General features: G+C 32.1%; 1 protein-coding gene across 1 annotated transcript; it reads right to left on the reverse strand.

Annotated features, from left to right (window-relative positions):
* Nucleotides 1-393: 393 nt before the first annotated feature.
* lonrf1l (LON peptidase N-terminal domain and ring finger 1, like) lies at nucleotides 394-19,760 on the reverse strand. The gene is made up of 12 exons (XM_051116732.1): nucleotides 19,025-19,760; nucleotides 16,559-16,674; nucleotides 14,504-14,626; nucleotides 12,388-12,588; nucleotides 12,044-12,269; nucleotides 11,650-11,758; nucleotides 9,115-9,229; nucleotides 8,657-8,778; nucleotides 8,210-8,368; nucleotides 7,957-8,119; nucleotides 6,401-6,553; nucleotides 394-1,828 (listed from the first exon to the last, which is right to left on the reverse strand). The coding sequence occupies exons 1-12, from the start codon at nucleotides 19,647-19,649 to the stop codon at nucleotides 1,670-1,672; spliced, it is 2,271 nt and encodes a 756-aa protein (XP_050972689.1). The 5' UTR covers nucleotides 19,650-19,760; the 3' UTR covers nucleotides 394-1,669.
* Nucleotides 19,761-21,524: the final 1,764 nt, after the last annotated feature.

A 21,524-nucleotide genomic window follows, 5' to 3' on the forward strand; every position in this document is an offset into this window, starting at 1 on the left:
TAATCATGTATTTATATTATATGAATAATAATGTATTTATTTTTATCCAATAATAATAACAATAATAAATTGGGCCCTGCACCCCTGTGACCACACATAAGACAAGTGATTTATGCAATAATTTATTATTATTGTCAATAAAAAAGAAAATTAATGATTATAATAATTAATATTATATTTATAATATAAATGATGATAATGATTTTTACTATTTATCCAATGATAATATTTTTTATATTCATCCAGTAATAATAAAATAGTAATAATAACATCCCTGCAAGTGGTTTGAAAAATAGATAGGTAATAGCCTTCATAAGACAACTGTTAGATAACCTACAAAAGACAAGTTTTGGAAAATGTATTAATTCAAAAATAATAATACAAGAAACACAGTTACAATGAAAAAGATGTGCATTTTATTTGAAAATTGACAACTTAAATATTTGAGCAGAGCCGTAAAAAAAATTATTTTTCAAAACAAAATGATTTACATACAACAAAGCAATTATCTGACATACTTTACACTCTGAAAGGATTTTGGCCAAGAGGCGAATGATTAAATTAAACCACAGAATTATTTCTCCGCCAACAGGAATGCAAAAACCCAAGCAGATGCATTATACCTTAGGAGCAGAATTCAACAAGGTATTATAAGGCAAAAGTTAGTCTGCACACAACAAGCACCACACAGGTACGAGCTAGTGAGCTAGTGAGCTAGTGAGCGAGCATCCATCACTCTCAATACACACAACGCTTGCTGGGTCTCATTTCAGTATGGTGCTGGTTGCAGCCAACGATAGTTTGTTTTCCACTTGTCTACATCTGTCAAAATATTGCAAGTTTCCCTTAGCTTACATAAATAAAATCAATATTTCAACATCATTCGCAAAAATGACTTTGACAAAGAGCAGCTTGTAACTAACAAGAGACGCTTGCAATATGGTGACGTGTTGTTTTCGCTGTTTCGATTGACTAAAGCAAACCCACAGCAAATGAATGATACGTCTGAAACTAAACTATCGAGATATTTGGAAGTCCTAGTTATTTCTCGGTGGAAATAAACCTATGCTAAACAGTTTCATAACGTCCAAAAGTAACATGAATACAAGTGCATCGTCAGAGTTTTCACTGTCTTAGGCAACTCAGCTGTTGTGCAACGACGACTTCTTGTGCGAAAGCTCGGAGGCGATATTTCTGCTTGTTTCGAAAGAGTCTTGGTGCCCAAAAATCTAGCTTAAAAATTTTATTTTTGCAGATGCTTCCTGTCTAAACACACACAAAGCATGGCGTGATCTTGTTGAAAATGTTGGAATGCTCTCCAGCAATATATCTGCCCTCAAAGCACTGTATGGAGGCTACGGGCATCAAACGGAAGTGTGATTTTGAGTGGACTGTTTCTCCTAAACGAGAACGGACAGGCTGTTTAACAATAAATACTACAGGGATCCGCACGAAGAAAAGTCAGATGGTGGTGATGAACAGATTGCTAAGAAACAATGAAAAACGCTTTGTTCTTATAACTCTCGGCATGAATGATCTGTGTCGGCCTTTCAGTGGAGTTTTCTTGAAATCTCATTAGTTCTTCATCAGTCAGCACCATAGAGTGTTTGCATGTTGGCCAGCAGAAGGACACAGACATTAGCTGGTGGAAACAGTTGGTGTGGAAGCTCTAGTCGCTGGAAAGGTTCTGCAGGTAGGTGAGGATGTGCTGGATCTTGACTAGTCGCTCTTTTAGTGTTGTCATGGAAAGCACAGATAGCTGGTAACGTGGATCGACGGGAAGAACAGCTAGCAGCCACCAACAGCACGCTGGACCATTAGGTGTGGCCTTGAAAACAGAAATAAAGAAAGACTGTTAATGTCTTAAGATCAAACTTAAAGGACAACTCCACTTCCAGAACAAAGATTCACATATAATGTACCCCCTTGTAAAATTTGTATACTTTTTAAGCACAAAATCTTGTGTAGCACAGGCTCTGGGATGCACGTCCACAATGCTACGAATTAGAGATGGGTCGTTCTTGAACGATTTGTTCATTTTGAACGAATCTTCAATGTGACTCGGGAAGAACGAGTCGTCTCGGGGAGTGATTCGTTCAGTCGTGTATGCGCAACATCCTATTAGGTTCTGTACTGGAATTAGTTCACCTGTTTCGAGTCTTTGGGTTTTTCGAGTCGTTCGTTCATCTTATGGGGCTGTCACGTGATGAATGAACGACTCAAACCAGAAAACTTGTCAGGTAAGAGGTGAGGTGAGATAATCATAGATTAAAGACCCAGGTAAAAAATGAATTAACCTTTTCTGTTTCTTATAGCATTATAGTTTTGTCTTGTTTGTAGTGTGATCAATGTTTGTGTAAGCAGTAGATGTGTTTGGGAAGTAACACATAACATTTTAATTATATTTTGCTAAAATGAACGAAATGACTCGAAAAAAAAGATTCGTTCATTTTGCTGAATGAGACTCAAAGGTCCGAGTCGGTAAAATGATCCGAACTTCCCATCACTACTACGAATCACGTCTAAGTTCATCGTGTGTACTCTGGCTCAAAAAGGTAGAGAATGGTGAAAAAAACTCTCATTTTCTCCTACAACTTCAGAAACGTCCGACATTGTTGTACCTTTTTGTTTGTAAACAGCGTTTGATTTACTTGCACTTTCTCTTTGCGCATTTGCTTTGTAACACTGGGTCTGTAGTTCCGCGTGACCTTTCAACGTGATTCAATAGTACGTAGTGTCGTAAATGTGAATCCCAGAGCCTGTGCTACACAAGTTTTGTGCTTAAAAAGTAAACAATTTTTTATTTTCCAAAAAAAAAAAAAAAATGGCAGATCGTTTCGCTAGATAAGACCCTTCTTCCTCGGCTGGGATCATTTAGAGCCCTATGAAGCCGCATTTAAACTACATTTTGGAAGTTCAAAATCGGGGCACCAATAAAGTCTATTATATGGAGAAAAGTCCTAAAACGTTTTCCTCAAAAACCATAATTTCTTCACAACTGAAGACAGAAAGACATGAACATCATGGATGACAATGGGGTAAGTAAATTATTTGTGAACTGTTGTTCTGGAAGTGGACTTTTTCTTTTATGTATAAGTCATATCCTAGAGACGCACATCCAGAGGTTGTGCTAGATTTTAATTTTCATATTTTAAATAGAATAATACATTTAATTGCTTTTATTTTTGTTCACGTTTTCATTTTTAATCATAAACCTACAGGACCACACCGTAGTGTTTAAAAACAACAAAATATGCTAGGGCTGGGTAAACAAACAAACAAACAAACAAACAAACCCCCCAAAAAATCGATTTCTCGATTTTAATAGACTTTCATTTTAATGAACCAATATCAATTTCTAAATCACAATCGATCTTTTAGTCTCTGCTGTTTTCAGTTGATGAATGAATAGTACATAGTGCGTCTTCCTTCCAATAAACAGCAATATGCTAGGCTTTGTGTTACTTTTAATATAAAACAAAGTCTCAGACTTCAAATTCTGTCCATTTAATTAGGAAATTCAAGCAATAAATACCGTTTTGGCGCTCTTAAATGTGGCTTGATAGATCGTTGTAGCTTCTGCTTACTTGCCTGTGCGTAATCAAACACCTAGGAAAACATTTGTGACAGTTCGTTTTTGTTCTGTATCCCCCGCTCTGATGCCACACTGAAGCGCACTCGCCACCAACTTTTCTGTCACTGCTAAAAAAATTCTGTCAATGACGGATAATTTTCGGTTAACGCAACTTCTGCGCACATCATATCTGTACCTTATCGGTTCTCTGCCGATATCAGAGATTTTTGGAAATATATCAGCCAGTATTGGAAATTTAATGGTGCATGCTCATTTTCTCTGTTTTACGTTTAGATGACCTTTGTAGTCATGTGTTATTTTAGTATTATTTATATACTATCATAGTTTTTAGAATTATTTTGAATTAACTTCTATTTTTCAGCTTTATTTTTAGTTTAAATTTCAGTAACTTTTGCCATTTCTAAAAGTTTTTAAAAATATTTCTGCTTAGTTTTAATTTACTTATTTCAGTTTTAGTTTTACTAATTGTAGTATGTCAAACTTATAAACCTAAATCTTATTTTATTTTCATTTTATTTTAATAGTTTGTTTTAGATTTAGTTAATAATAACAAACATTAGTCTAATACTAAGTGTTAATTTCTTAAAGTTCTTTAAACAATTTAAAAACACTAATAAAAGTTATATTTAGCAATTTCATCACCTAAAATGTATATATTTTATTTCAGCCTTATTTAATGAAATTAAAACAAATTTTAATAGTTTGTTTTAGGTTTAGTTAATAATAACATCACTGCATATAATATTGAAAGTAATTTTTTAAAGTTCTTTAAACAATTTAAAATCACTATAAAATGTAATATTTAGCTATTTAATCATCTAATATTATTTATATTGCATTTTATCTCAGCTTTATTTTAAGTTATTTTATTTTAAATTTGATTATTTAAGTAAATAAAAATATTTTTAATAGTTTGTTTTAAGTTTAGTTAATAACAACAATACAGCATCTAATATTGAAAGTTAATTTCTTTAAAAAACTTCTTTAAACAATTTAAAAACACTAATACATGTAATATTAGCTATTTCATCATCCAGTATTTAAATTGTATTTTATTTCAGCCTTATTTAAATAAAATAAAAAATTTTAATAATTAGTTTTAGATTTAGTTACTAATAGCAAAACCACATCTAATATTCAAAGTTAATTAAAAAAATTCTTCAAACAATTTAAAAACACTATTAAATGTAATATTTAGCTATTTCATCATCTAATATTTATATTGTGTATTTTTCAGCTTTATTTTAATTTAAAAAACAAATGTTTAATAGTTTTAGATATAGTTCATAACAACACTATCTAATACTATCTTAAAGTTAATTCTTTAAAAATGTTCTTTAAACAATATAAAAACACTAATAAATGTAATATTTAGCTATTTCATCATCTAATATTTATATCATATTTTATTTCAGCCTTATTTAATTAAATGAAAATAATTTAATACTTTGTTTTAGATTTAGTTAAAAATAAAAACACTGCATCTAAAACTCACTCAAAGTTTTAGATGTAATTTATTAAAAAAGTTTTTAAACAATTTAAAAACACTATTAAATGTAATATTTAGCTATTTCATATTTTATTTCAGCCTTAATTAAATGAAAACCATTTTAATAGTTTGTTTTAGATTTAGTTTATAACAACACTGCATCTAACATTCAAAGTTAATTTCTTAAAAAGTTCATTAAACATTTTATATTAAACTAAATTTAATATTTGGCTATTTCATCATCTACTATTTATACTGTATTTTATTTCAGCTTTATTTTAATTCAACAAAACCCATTTTTTAAACCCATTTTAACCTGTTTTAGATTTGGTTTATAACAAAGCTGCATCTAATATTCAAAATTAATTTCTTAAAAGCAATATTTAGTTATTTCATCATCTAATATTTATATTGTATTTTATTTCAGCCTTATTTTAATTAAACGAAAACCATTTTTAATAGATTGTTTTAGTTTTAATAATAACAACAATACTGCATCTAACACTCACTTAAAGTTAACTTCTTAAAAAAGTTCTTTAAACAATTTAAAAACACTATTAAATGTAATTTTTAGCTAAACTTAAAATTAATATGAATTTTTATACTGTACATTAAAATATTGTAATTCCTCGCATTTTAATTTTTATTTATTTTGACAAAATATTGTTTAATTTTAATATCTGATTTTCAGTTAACAGCCATAAAATAACAAAAAAATAGTTATTATATAAAAATAATTATTGGCTTGAATTTGTATTAGTCAGTCCTCTGCTTTCACCTTTTTACCTCACCATGACTAGGCAGATCAAGTTTCTGAACACCACTGATGTGATGTTTTACAGCTCTTTTTCAACTCAAGAAGTTCTGAATTACACAGAACATCAAACTTTTCTTAAAACCTGAAAAGATCAAAGAAATTGATTCTTCATGATATGACCCCTTTAATATCATGCCTTCTTTTTGTAGAATCGAAACGATGAGCTAAACTAAATGCTGATGGAACTAGCTTGAATATCTGTACAAATCCTATCAGAAATCACAGGACAGGCCCTTCCAATCGACCATATAAGGACCGGCTACGTTCATGAAGCTTACACAACCATAACCTCCCTCCGTTATTATTCAAAGCATGCGTTTGCGAGAGCTTCCAAATTCACTTCCGTTCTTCCTGACACATTTATGATGTAACAGCGCTTATGTAAAAGCGAACTTGAATGCTCTTTGACCTACTTCTTCCCAGCCAGGCTTCTGTAGGGCAAAGAAAGGAGGGAGACGGGGCTTCTCTCAGTAGCAGGGATTAAGAGAGTGGGAAATACCTGGATGTCAGCCTCTCTTTCTGGCATTGGCCCAAAATGCTGCAGGATCTGGTTCCGGAAGCGGTTCTCCAGGTTCTGGAACCATTTACGGGCCTGGTCGTACACCTGATCATGTAACACTTGCAGCTTCTCCAGATCCTCCTCATCGTTGACCTACAATGCACAAAACTGATCAATTCTCAAGCTTTTTAAAATACTGTATAAGGTTAATTTCACTTCCGGTCAACATAAACTGTAAAAAAACATATGGTTTCCAAATAAGATGTTTCTGTTTCTGCATTCCTCTACATTACAGTAATAAAAAAATTAATAATAAAATAAAATAATAAAAATAATAAAATATAATTAACTTTTAAATAACTTTAAAAACCATTCTAAACTTCTTAGCATGTTTATAAAGTCTGTAAATATAACTGCAAAAAATAAATACAATATAATAAAATAAATAAATATTAGGCATTATTTTTGTAATAATAAAAAATTTGAATACCTTTTTTATACTATGGTTCAAAATTTTACATTCATTTTCCTGGCAGAAATTTCTATAAATATAACTACAAATTTAAAATATAAGTATTAAAATATTACAAAACTATGGTGCTAAAATGTAAATAAATATAAAGAAAATATCATTTAACTTATAAAAAAAAAAAAAAAAATGTAATCTAAAAACCTTTTTTGTATTATTTTTTGTAATAATACAAAATGTAAATAACTTTTCATACTTAAAAACTATGGTTCTAAAATTTACATAAATGTTTTCTAGCAAAAAAAAAAAAACTATTATGAAGTCTATAAATATAACTACAGATTAAAAACAAAAAATATAAGTACTAAAATATTACAAAACTTATCAAAATTTAAATATATATAAATAAAAAAATAATTTAGCTTATTTAAAAAAAATATATCAAAAAATAAAATGGCTCTTTATTTTTGTTATAATACAAAATGTAATTTTTTTCATACTTAAAAACTATGGTTCTAAAATTTACATAAATGTTTTCTAGCAAAAATAACAAAATATTTATGAAGTCTATAAATATAATTACAAATTAAAAAATATAAGTACTAAAACATTACAAAACTTATTAAAATTTAAATAAATACTAAAAAAAAATAATTTAGCTTATTAAAAAATGAGATTAAAAACAGACATTAGACATTCTTTTCCAGCAATCCTCTATATTACAGTAATCTAAAAAAATTTCATATTTGTCTTTCATTCCACAAAAGAGGATGCAAAATTTTAATCACTTCTTAGCAAAAATGTTTATGAACAAAAAAATATTTGTTGGCTTTATTTTTTACAGAAATAGAAATAGAATATGCAAATAGTTTTTTTATATACTTAAACTATGGTTCTAAAATTTACCTACATTTTCCTAGTAAAAAATTTTTAAAACCTATAAATTTAACTATAAATACAATTTAATATAAAAATATATATATAAATAACCTTTAAAAGTAAAGACATTAAAAATAGAAATTAGACTTTTCCTACACAATTAGTATTTTCCTACACAGACATCTAAAAATCCAAGAGAAGTGCGTACTTTCGTATCTTCCAGATACTCGATGTTTGCGATACAGTATCCGTCTCTCATTCCACGCGAGAGGACGCGAAACCTCTTTCCTCCGATTGTATCCACGACAGATCGCCCATCTGGAAGGAAATGCACGCTGCGGATCTGAAGCATGCAGCCGTAGTCCACAAACCTTCACATATCATAACATAAAAGTCAGCTACACAATCCAACAGACTTAACACTCAACGTCCAATGAGATCACATATAAACATACACTTACCCTTTCTGGGGGTCGCTGATACACATGCCGAACTGACGTGTCCCGGTTTCCATGCAGCGTCGGATCATGAGACGGTATCGTGGCTCAAACACATGAAGGGGGCAAGGCACAGTGGGGTAGGCCATGGTACAAACAAAGATGGGCACATTCTTTGTTAAACTAGGGAAAGACAAATAACATCCAGAAGAGATTGAGTGTGGTTAGCTGATACAATTTCTATCATGGTAACAATACAAATCATACATTTTAGTGAATTAAATGTTTTACAAACAAAAGGTACAAGGTTTTTATTTGGAACTGGATGGATGGAAACCAAAAGATTATGCATGGCAAATGAATATTAAGTCTGGCATCAGTGCAAAAGCAGCTTCGCGTTATGTAACGCATCAAAACAAGACGATGAATCTGATTGGATGAGCCACAAGTGAAGCAGCAGTGCAAACTTACTCTGAAAGCTCTTTTGTTTCCTCCGTATGCAGCTTCAGTCTCTCCAAATGTTCCTTGGATAGATACTGCTTAATGATGTTATCCAGCACTTGTGTGATTGTGTACTTTCTGAAGGCAAGATACTGCAGGAGGAACCAAAGAGAGGAGGAAGACAACCGCAGGAGAGAGAAGTTGAGGAAAAAGAGAAATACAGAAAGAATTGGATTACTTACTAATGCAAAAATCATTTGCCATATTAGTGCACAATAAAGAAAATAAGTAATGTTTGGACACTATGTAATTATCACACTATGGTGCTACATCAAATAAATTGAACTAACTAAAATAAAATACAATGCAACACAATTTTATGAATTATTTTAACTTAATAACTTAATAAAATTGACCTTGTTGAGCCCTGAATGCTATTACAATTAGTCGATTATCGTTTGCAAATGCACAGTGATTTTGAGACAAACCTCTTTCAGGCTTTCTTTGCAGAGAGGGCACTGGGGATTGTGGTCTAGACAGCGCTCCAGACAGTTTTTGCAGAACGTGTGACCACAGGGTGTCGTGACAGGCTGATAAAATAATCTAGAGAGGAGACAGGAGATGATCTTGAGCTATATTAAACTGTGACTGACACTTTCAATTTCAGGGTGAAAACAAGCACGCTTTCACTGACACATATATGAACCTGTCGTCTGGCAGCTGAGGCTTTTTTGTTTTCCGAGGTAAACATTACAGGCTCTATTAGTTCGTCTTCTATACATGCACTGTGTCATTTATAAGCTGTTTTAAGACCCTGTTTACTACTGGTTTTTAAAATCCATCTCAAGTCCTATCACCAGTGGATGATGTTACAGTCGTCACAATACCAAAATAACAGTAGCTGGTACCAATAAGCAATTTTGATACCAAATCTGCTACTAAATGTTCCTTTTCATGTAAAAGCTACATTTTGACATTATATGAAATATTAAAGGCGAAGTCCACTTCCAAATCAAAGATTCACTGTTATGACTCCCGAGTTTTGTAGGGAGTCGTAACTACTACTCACCCCCTTGTCATCCAAGATGTTCATGTCTTTCTTTCTTCAGTCGTAAAGAAATTATGTTTTTGAGGAAAACATTTCAGCATTTTTGGACTGATATGGTGCCCCGATTTTGAACTTCCAAAAGGCAGTTTAAACGCGGCTTCAAACGATCCCAGCCGAGGAAGAAGGGTCTTATCTAGCGAAACAATCGGTTATTTACATTAAACAAAATACAATTTAAATACTTTTTATTCTCAAACACTCATCTTGCCTTGCAGTCCTTCAACTCTGTATTCTGGCTCAAGACAGTTAAGGTATGTCGAAAAACTCAGATTTTCTCCCTTAACTTCAAAAATCATTTCAAAATCATCCTACATCGCTGCAGAAGTACCGAAACAGTCTTTGCAAAGTGAACATGCAAAGAAGATCAAACACCCTTAACAAAAAAAGGTAAAACAGTGATATAGGACGATTTTGAGGTTGAGGGAGAACATGAGATGGGAGTTTTTAGACATACCCTAATTCCCTGTCATGAACCAGGAAAAAAACAATCCAGGCAGAGTAAGACCAGACAAACGTTTGGCATAAAAAAAGTATAGAAACTGTATTATTTTTAATAAAATAACCGATCATTACACTAGATAAGACCCTTCTTTCTCGGCTGGGATTGTTTACAACTGGAAGTTCAAAATCGGGGCACCATATCAGTCCATTATATGGAGAAAATAATAAAATGTTTTCCTCAAAAAACATAATTTTTTTACGACTGAAGAAAGAAAGACATGAACGTCTTGGATGACAAGGGGGTGAGTAAACCGATCATTTCACAAGAAAAGACCCTTATTCCTCTGCTGAGATCGTTTAGAGCGCTTTAAAGCGGCATCGAAACTGCATTTTGAATGTTTAAACTCGCGGGCACCATAGAAGTCCACCATATGGAGATAATTACAAACATGTTTTCTTGAAAAAAACAATTTCTTTCCGACTGCAGAAAGAAAGGCATGAACATCTTAGATGACAATGGGGTGAGTACATTATCTGTAGTTTTTTTGTTCTGGAAGTGAACTTTTAAAAAGTTACATTTTGAAAATTATATAAAACATGAACATTTTTTTTAATCAAATCAATTTAAAATAAATGAGAATTCTGAAAGAAATGTTACGTTTTTTGTTTTTTTTTCTCTTCACAAAATGTTTTTTTTTTTTTTTTTTTTTTCAACAAACTATTTTGCTATTAAAGGGATAGTCCACAAAAAAAATGTAAATTACTCCATGATTTACTCACCCTCAAGCCAAGTGTATATGACTTTCTTCTTTCATACGTATACAATCGGAGTTATATAAAAAAATGTCCTGGCTCTTCCAAGCTTTATAACGGCAGCGAATGGCTGTTGAGATTTTGAAACCCAATAAAGTGCATCCATCCATCATAAAAAGTACTCCACACGGCTCCAGGGGGTTTATAAATGCTTTCTGAAGTGAATCGAAGTGTTTGTGTAACAAAAATATCCATATTTAAAACTTTATAATTCATAATCTATAGCTTCCAAACACATCGAATCGCTTCAGACGTTCTTTATTAACTCCCCGGAGCAGTGTGGAGTACTTTTTATGATATATTTGCGTCAAAATCTTAACAGCTACCCACTGCCATTATAAAGCTTGGGAGAGCCAGGACTTTTTTTAATATAACTTGAATTGTATTCGCCTGAAAGAAGAAAGTCATATACACATAGGATGGCTTGAGGGTGAGTAAATCATGGGGTAGTTTTCATTTTTGGGTGAACTATCCCTTTAAACACATTTATTCAAATAATAACATTAATACAAAAGCAAACACATTTAAAACAATTGAGAATTCTGCTAGAGATATCTTTATTTTTAGCAGAAACAGTGTGCTGATTGCTTGTCCTTTCCTCTTTTGCTTTTCATTGGATTTTTAGTCGATTTGACTCTAAAAACACACACTCTTCCCTCACCTCATACAGAGAGAGCATTCAAAATCATTTGGGTCCAGCAGGTCTTTTGGCAAGGTTCGATGGGACTTGGTTTCCTCGGTAACCACAGGAGTAACTGCACTGGCAGTCGCTGAAGAAGAAAGGTTGAAGAGTGGAGAGATGAGGACACCACTTTATTGAGGGCAAACTCTAACTGCAGACATTTCGGACACATTTTAAAGACTGACTGATCACTGGGTTGCCTGAACAAAAGCACAACTAATCAGTCTTGTATAATATATAGGCTGGTTGTGGGTTTATTAGGATCACTGAAGACCAGCCAGCTAAAAATGTTCAGATGTGCAGTCAATACAATATGTGCATGGCTTTTCAACCTTGTGCTGGCATTGCGTACTTGTCAGGTGAGACCACTTACCTACTTGCTTTTTATATTTACTACTGTGGCTGTAAGCCACGCCAGGCCCTGCTTCAGACACAGAGAGCTTCCTCTTTAGCAGCACGCCTTTTTCTGGGTCACCCAACTGCGGTGCAGAGCTAACTCTTTTAAGCCCCTCCTCTACAGCTCCCCCTATCCCGTGGGCACGAAGAGAGTGAGCTCTGCTCAGGCCAGAGCGCTCCAGACTTTCACACCGACCTGGTTTCTGCAGACATAGAAAAATGATGTGTTAAAGTATTAAGAACCACTAATGCTGCTGTCAACTAGAGTTCTATTTCTAAAGTTCATTTAAAATACAAGGTGCTAAAGGGTGATAAGCTAACCTCTGAGGTTGTAGGAGGCTGGTGGACAGATGCTGCCCACGTGTCTGATTGGTGCTGGGCCAGCAACTGGGTCTGCTGGTCTCGATCCTGGCCCTTGGACACCAGGGTTTTACTGCGTAAGTGTGAGGAAGTGTTGTGGGCTGTCTCTCTCAAACCAACCTTGACATTATTACAGGCCGGAGCCAACAGGTCATGCAAGATCTGAAGATGAAGAACAAAAATAGAGTTTAACAGAGATTAAGAAAACAATATAGCTAAGAATATATATTCATACACACTACCAGTCAAAAGTTTTTTGAACAGTAAGAATTTTAATGTTTTTTTAAAGAAGTCTCTTCTGCTCACCAAGCCTGCATTTATTTGTTCCAGAGTACAGCAAAACAGTAGCATTTTAAAATATTCTTACTATTTAAATAACAGTTTTTCATTTGAACATATGTTCAAATGTAATTTATTCCTGTGATCAAAGCTAATCATTATAATATGCTGATTTGCTGTACAAGAAACATTTATTATTATTATTATTATTATTATTATTATTATTATCAATATTTGAAACAGTTGAGTACATTTTTTTCAGGATTTCTTTGAACATAAAAATCTAAAGATCAGCATTTATCTGAAATAAAAAGCTTTTGTAACATTATACATAACACCATTTGAAAGCTTGGAGTCAGTATAATTAATTAATTAGGGAAAAAATATAGAAATTAATACTTTTATTTAGCAAGGATGCTTTAAATTGATCAAAAGTGATGACAAAGACATTTATAATGTTACAAAAGATTTCTATTTCAGATGCTGTTCTTCTAAACTTTCTATTCATCAAAAAACCCTGGGAAAAAAAATCTACTAAGCTGTTTTTTAAACATAATAATAATAAATGTTTTTTTGAGTACAGCAAATCAGAATATTAGAATGATTTCTGAAGGATCATGTGACTGGAGTAATGATGCTAAAATTCAGCTTTAAAATCACAGGAATAAATTACATTTTTAAATATATTCAGATAGAATACAGTTATTTTAAATAGTAAAAATATTTCAAAATTGTACTGTTTTTGTTGTACGTTGGATCAAATAAATGCAGGCTTGGTGAGCAGAAGAGACTTCTTTAAAAAAAAACATCAAAAATCTTACTGTTCAAAAACTCATCATTTTTTTTTTAAGAATTGATACTTTTATTCGGCAAGGGTGCATTTATTTTGTGAAAACTTTAAGTAAAGACTTTTACGTTAGTAAAAAATTCTATAAAAAAAAAATACATATTTTTTTAAAACATTCCATTTCCTAAAAAAAAAAAAAAAAAAAGTATTCAAATTCAGACAAATGTATCACAGGAATTAGGCGCCGCTAGCTAGTGTTTATGCTTTAGAACTGTTATTTAAACACTACACTCTGTTAATGTCATTGAGAGATCATGAATTCTCCTTTAAAATAGTTCTCAGTCTTAATGTAGGCCAAAGAAAAAGCACCTAATTACATAAGAGAGTGTGTTTTAAGCCTTAAGTAAACACACACACACACAATCGAAAAGATACACATTATGCAACGCTCACAGCGCACTTTCTTCGTCTTTTTGTGGGCTTAGGCAGATAGTCACAAGGCTTCACCAATAATAATTATCTTACATAATTTAATTATGCTCCATAACTGATATGAAACAGCAGTTTGGCCACAACACATAACAGTAAATTGACCTCTAATTTCACAAATAAGTAAAACTGTATCCAAGACGTATAACAGTTCTGTATCCAGTGCACTGACCTCTGACCAATGACATAAACCAGTCCTATCATGAGTGCCAACAAATGGCTTTATATAGTCCTGAATAAACAAAATACAGTTAACCTGATAAACCAACATGCTCTCATATTAGATGGTCAAAGCAGCAAAATAGCAAAATACAGATAAACTAGCAAAAGTAAAAACAAATATATGAACTAAAAATGATAAAAATGAAATGATGCCCTGGCTTATTTCAGTCACCTGACGATGTTTATACTAAAATATCTATTTAATATCAATACTGAAATACAAGTTGGTAATGTAATGAAGTCCAAATCCTGATTATCATTCCAAATGAATTAAACCACAAAAACAGAAATTAATCTCACCAATTCCACCTCTCGTTTGGCTTGATGGAAGTTTTCATTCAATGCCAAACACTGAAGGAAGACCTGCAGAGATTCATCTACGTGACCCATCTCTTGAAGAATTTTTGCTTTCTGGAAATATCCCTGCAAGAGAGAGACAGATCAGAGTGAGTTTAGCTTCCAGTAGCACAGATGCTGTTTTTGGGTTAATCTGACTTGAATGGGACTGAGAGTCTAGTCATGTTAATGACCTGAAGGCTAATAACAGAGCTAGACGCTCTGAGACACACAACGAGACAAATGCAGTCGAGTGACCCACATCTTTGCCTTATCCCTACCTGTCTGTATCTCCTTATCTCACTTGTCAGCTTGGCAAACATCCTGTATACCTTAATCATGTGGCTACATTTCCAATATCAACACAAGACCAGAATAAATGTAGTAAAACTGAGCTAATTTGACAAATATAGGTCAGATGAGATTCCCATTTAAAATTAATAGCAATCAGTATTAAAAAATAAAAATATTCAAGCTCATTCATGGGCAAGAATCTACAAAAAAGCAGGGCTAAATAATATTATTATTACTACTATTATTATTATATTATTATATATAATTTAGCATCATGCCAGCAACCATAGCTATATTCATAGTGAGGAACAAGTGAATAACAGAAATAGTAAATAAAGTAAATTTATTTATGTATTCATTTGTTTATTTTGTTGCCATTTTTATTGACTAACTACATGATTGTTTATATTATTTCTTGTTTGCGTATAAGAAAATCAATAAAGTATAAATCATTAAAAATACACATTAATCGCTATATTCATTGTGAGGAACAAGTGAATAATAGAAATAGTAAATAAATAAACTATATAAAATCATATCATTGAAAAAAACAAAAGGTTTTTTAAAGTTTGTCTTTGATTAAATATCTAAAATGATTAAAATATCTTTTTTTCATTTTCTTATATAAATAAATATTTTATATTTATTTACTTTTTTATATTGTTCCCATTTTATTGAGCAACTACATGATTGTTCATATTATTTCTTGTTTGCGAATAAGAAAATCAAATTATTTAAAAAAAAAAAGACATATCCATCACTACATTTCATTGTGTGGAACAAATGAATAATAGAAATAGTAAATAAATAAATAAACTATATAAAATATATCAATGTAAATAAATATATATATATATTTTTAATTTTCTTATATTTATAAGAAAATAAATAATTTTCTTATTTATTTATATTGCTGCCATTTTATATTGCAAACACATTTATTAAAAACACATTTCCATCACTATATTTATTGTTATATATTTATAGTTTGTCTTTGATTAAATTACTGAAACAAGCCTTCTTTTTTTCTTTTACTTTTTTATATAAATATTTTATTTACTTTTTATATTATTCCCATTTTATTGACTAACTACATGGTTGTTTATATTATTTTTTGTTTGCAAATAATAAAATCAATAAAGAATAAATTATTAAAAAAAAAAAAAAACATATTTACCACTACATTCATTGTGTGGAACAAGTGAATAATAGAAATAGTAAATAAATAAACCATATAAAACTATATCAGTATTTTTAGACTGAATGACTAAAACAAACATGTAAAAAATAAAAACATAAAACATCTTATTTCTTTTACTTTTCTTATATAAATAATTTTTTTTTTTTATTTAATTTTTTATTTTGTCACCAACTACATAATTGTATATATTATGTACAAATCGAGTACAAATCATTAAAAAAAAATCTGAAAACATGAATCAAATGAAGAGTAAAAAGTCTTAGAGGAGTTCAACAAAAGTATATAAGTGAATTCATATACATTATAGCAGCATAACTATCCAGCTATAATTGTAACTGAGAAAAAAAACAAAAACAAAAACATCTAATATAGCTTTGAACACACAAGCATTTACATTATTTGAACAAACAAGCATCGTTCGCGATGCGGAAACTGGAGTTTGCAGCCACTATAATATTTGCAAAAGCATGAGGAACTGTACTGTAAATTAGTCATCTGTGGCAGTATGTGTTTCGTCGACGTACCTCTGGGGACGGGGTAGCAATCAGGCAGGCCTCCCAGGTTTCTAAAGCTTGACGGTACTGCTTCAGTCCTCCGTGAGCCTCGGCATGGCAAACGCGCACCCACACATTACTAGAGTCTGAGAGAAACAGAGAATTAGAGACTGTGAGAGATCATGACAAAACTCACAAAGCACACCATTTATTTAAGTCTGTCTGACAGCCATTATGACATCAGACGGCATAGATTAAATGTGTAAGATCAGTAGATCAGGGAGAGACATTTGTGCACTGAAATGCCACAGGAATAAAGGGAGAGAGAATGTAACACTGCAGCACTGCCTGCCTTTTTTTTCCACAAGGGCAAATGAGGACACACCAGGAGAGATGAGACTGCCGCACTCTGATTGCACTGACTCTATGTGATACGTTCAGGGACTCTATGGATCTGAACCAACACTTTCATCAAGATACGCATCAAGAATACAATGTGACAGAGGGTTATCAAAGAGGAAGTGTCCCAATTTTTGTGTAGAACGAACAGAAGGTTCTGACATTATGTAGCCCTTATGTAACTTCATCAACATCATCAAATATTTCCTGTCAGCCACTTAACAAAGATGATATGGTGATAGATTTCATCATTCAACAGTACAAATAAAACAAACTGGGGTAAGAAGCCCCCCTTGGTTAAACTTGTACAGAATGTACAAGTGAATTTTGATATCATTCTTATTAATATTTGTGTCAATCATGTAAAATACTGGTAACACTTTACAATGAGGTTTATTAGTTAACATTAGTTAACTACATTAGTTAACACAAACTAAGAATGAACAATACTACTTCAGCATTTACTAATGCATTATTAAAATCAAGCTGTGTTTGTTAACATCAGTTACTGCACTGTGAACTAATATGAACAAACAATGTTTGTATTTTTATTAACTAACATTAACAAAGATTATTAAATAGTGTAATTAATGTACCGTTCATTGTTCGCTCATGTTAATTAATGCATTAACTAATGTTTATAAATGACACACTGTAAAGGGTTACCAAAATACTAAATGTAATACTCTAATTAAAATTGTGCTATGACAATTCACTTAAATAATTTAATAACCGATGACAGACAAAACAGAATCCCAGTAATAGAAATTAATCTAAATTTGTTCTATAACTTATATACAGACACAATAATATTAACATATTTAATTACCCATATTTTAATTGAACGTTAAAATAGCAACACCATGAACTCAAACCGAATGGTTTCACTCAACTCGCCCACAGGTTTTAATGAAAAGTGAAAACGCCTGAAATGTAATTTATGGGATTATCGTATAACAGCCCCAAGAATTACAATAATTAAGTATTAGATTTAAAAATAGATTTAAAAATAATAATACTCATAACAACATGCAATGGGAAAAAACAGAGCCTTCTGTGCCAATTCTGGGATCTAATTTTCTACTTTCACTTCAAAATAATAATAATAACACTATAATTTTTACAATCTAAAAACTGGAATTTTTCACAAAATATAAAAACATTAATGTAGTCACAAAAAAAGAGACACAAAAAACTTAGGTTGATTTTTCAGATGAAATTACAAAAGCAGAATCCCAGTAAAAGAAATTGATCTGAAAGGTATTTTTTTCTTATATACAGGCATAATAATGTTTACATATTTTAACTGAACATGTTATAATAGCAACACTATGAATTCAAGCTGAATGATTTGATTCCATTTGCCTATAGGTTTAAAAAAAAAAAAGTGAAAATGTCTGAAATGTACATATAATTTATGTAATTACTGAATAAGAATTATAATATGTATTATATTTAAAAACAACAATACTACTAACAACATGCAACGGAAAAAAGGGCCTTCTGTGCCAATTGTGGGATCTAAAAAAAACCTAAAATATTAAAACAATCTGTTCACAAACAGACACAAAAACTTGACCTCAAATTGGGATAAAAAACATTAAGTATTAATGTCAGCTCTTCCCTATTATGACACTGGAGCCTTTTCAAATTCCAGCGGTTGCTTAACAAACCAATTTCATAGTATTTTGGCACCAGCACATGACATTAGACAGTCCTTAGGCATGTCTCTGTTGAATAAACACCTGAACATTGTGTCCATTACATACCCTTCTACTTGTTATTATCAAACTCTGTTTGCCTCAGATTACAAAACACTCTGTGTCACGACCTGCCTTATACAACGCGTGCCGAGTGCGCATGCGCCATGCAAACGCGTTTTGTAATGCAGCCAGTCGCCGGTTACATGATCGCTGAGGGCGGGGCTAATACATAAGTTACGGCTGTCAATCCAAATGTTGGTCAGTGGAACTCTTTTCACCCTCGTACCCTTTTAATAAATAATACTGTATGAGACGTGTTGTGACCTGGAAAGCTTGCTCGTGGCAATATTGCCAGATTAATACATATAAACACAGGGGAAGGATGTGAACTTACCAGATTCTAATAAGCGACTCGTTAGTGCAATAGCATTGTCGTACTGTTTACTCTTCAATAGGCTTTCGGCTTCCCCTATACATTTAGTTCTCTTCACGTCTTCAGGAAACCACTTCTCTAAAAGTCCACATAAGATCACATTCAGTCGGGGTTCCTCGGGCCTCCTCCTAATATCTTCACTGCACAGTTTACAGTTAGAGAAAGTGCTATGTTGTAAACATCTCCTACAATACGTATGTCCACATGTCACCGTAACGGGTTCGGCTATGAAACTATGACAACCGGGGCAGTCGAATTCACAATCCTGCGTCCAGTTCGGCTCACTTTTTGCGGGCGACTCTTCCGATTTCTTCTTGAAGTTGCGCAGAACGCATCCGACTAAACTGCTCAGCTGGTCCGGTCGGACTGGGCCATATCGGAGAGCCATGGAAAACATATCGACAGCCTCTTTAAGACGATTTTCCGACGCTAAAGCATCAGCTCTGGATAAAACAAGTTGACGGTGATCAACATGGTCTTCCTCGTCCCAGTCGACTTCTGTTTCAGGTGCTATAAAAAACCTTCCCGTTTCCTCCAAAGCATATTCTTGGTCTAGTCTTCGCAATGACATGCTTGCGAGTGACATTCACAGATACGCCACAGAAATAATAAATAAAAACTGTCAAAGCATTCTTATAGTTCTCAGTACGGGAGAACGTAGTGACTGGCGCTCCTCAACATACAGTCGTTTTGTCTATGTGTTACGTAAAAATAGCATCACGTGCGCAAGAGCGAACGCGTCTATTGGCCACCGAGGCGCATTACAAAACACAAAACTCTTGATTTTGTAACGTGCTCTCAGCACTATGGCGAGCAAAGGCTGCTGTGAAAGAATGCACGGATTTGAGTCCAAAGATGTCAGTGTGTCATCCGTCATCGGCGTGCACTGTATGTTGTGCATTTTAATGCACAAAAAAGGAAAATGACAGGATTTTCCTGAGTGATAACACAGAAACGCTTATTTTGTTTTGCTAATGTGCAACTTGCTAAGAGAAAAAGATGAATAATTTTCTTGTGTCAGCGGTGTTTTTGTATTGTCTGTGTGTCTGACATATAGTTTGAACGTATGGCTCTGTTACTCAACAGTGTTAAGGCTGTAAGAATGTCGGCAGTCATGTAATAAATAGGTCATCGCACATACGTAATTCCATATTGCACAAGAGACAAGTCTGATAGCATGTTCACTTACAAAAAGCATCGGTAGCCCATCGATCATATGCGTTATTTAGCGTGGGGAAATAATGTTCTAATGCTCGCTATAAAAAAAATATTCTATCATAGAATACTTTACACTACCAGTCAAAAGTTTTTGAACAATAAGATTTTCAATGTTTTTTTAAAGGAATTATCTTCAGAGATCCAAAGTACAGCAAAATAAGTAATATTGCAGTAAAAATGACTGCTTTCTATTTGAATATATTTTAAAAAATGTAATTTATTCCTGTGATCAAACCTACATTTTCAGCATTATTACTCCAGTCTTCAGTGTCACATGATCCTTCAGAAATCATTTGAATATGCTTTTTTCTGATTTTCAAGAACATTTTATTATTATTATTATTATTATTATTATTATTATATTATTAATATCAATATTTAAAATAGTTAAGTACATTTTTTCAGAATTCTTTGATGAATAGAACAATCCAAAGATCAGCATTTAGGCTATCTAAAATAAAAAGCCTTGATAACAAATAATAAAATAAATGGAATTATTGAAATTAATACTTTTATTTAGCAAGGATGCTTTAAATCATCAAAAGTGATGATAAGGACATAATGTTACAAATGATTTCTGTTTCAGATAAATGATGTGAAGACTTTAGTCATCAAAGAAACCTGAAAAAATTCTACTCTGTTTTTAACATAATAATAATAAATGTAAATCAGAAATTAGAATGATTTCTGAAAGATCATGTAACTGGAAAAAATGCAGGATGCTAAAAATTCAGCGTTGAAATCACAGGAATAAATTACATTTTAAAATATATTCAAATATAAAACAGCTATTCTAAATAGTAAAAATAATTCAAAATTGTGCTGTTTTTGCTGTATTTTAGATAAAATAAATGCAGGCTTGGTGAGCAGAAGAGACTTCTTTGAAAAACATTAAAAATCTAGCTGTTCAAAAACTTTTGACTGGTAGTGTATATCTGCAATTTTTGTTTATTATAGTAAGTTGTATTACAGTTTTTTTTTTAGCTTTTTTCTTGCTGTTTACAATTACTTTTAACCATTTGGTGAAGTTAATTTTTAATAAACGTATAAAGTTAAGATAGGATACTCTATTAAGAGTTATATCAATTTATCAATATGGATTAAATATGTGAAAATTGGGACGTCACTGCAATACAGACAAGAATAAAAACAGAATTCATGGTAACGGTAAAACTATTTGCACTACAAACCAGTGTGCTCATAATTAAGATAATACATTAAAATAATATGGTAAGACACACCA

The sequence above is a fragment of the Labeo rohita genome, chromosome 8 (assembly GCF_022985175.1).
Source record: "Labeo rohita strain BAU-BD-2019 chromosome 8, IGBB_LRoh.1.0, whole genome shotgun sequence".
Lineage (NCBI taxonomy): Eukaryota > Metazoa > Chordata > Actinopteri > Cypriniformes > Cyprinidae > Labeo > Labeo rohita.

Bases quoted from the DNA above. Each gene is read 5' to 3' on its own strand.
- lonrf1l (XM_051116732.1), bottom strand. From the start codon at position 19,649: ATGTCACTCGCAAGCATGTCATTGCGAAGACTAGACCAAGAATATGCT. The intron at 11,759-12,043 runs GTAAGTGGTCTC...TTTCTTCTTCAG, and splicing joins TAAATATAAAAAGCAAGTAG to CGACTGCCAGTGCAGTTACT. The intron at 8,779-9,114 runs GTTTGTCTCAAA...TTCCTCCTGCAG, and splicing joins GCAAAGAAAGCCTGAAAGAG to TATCTTGCCTTCAGAAAGTA.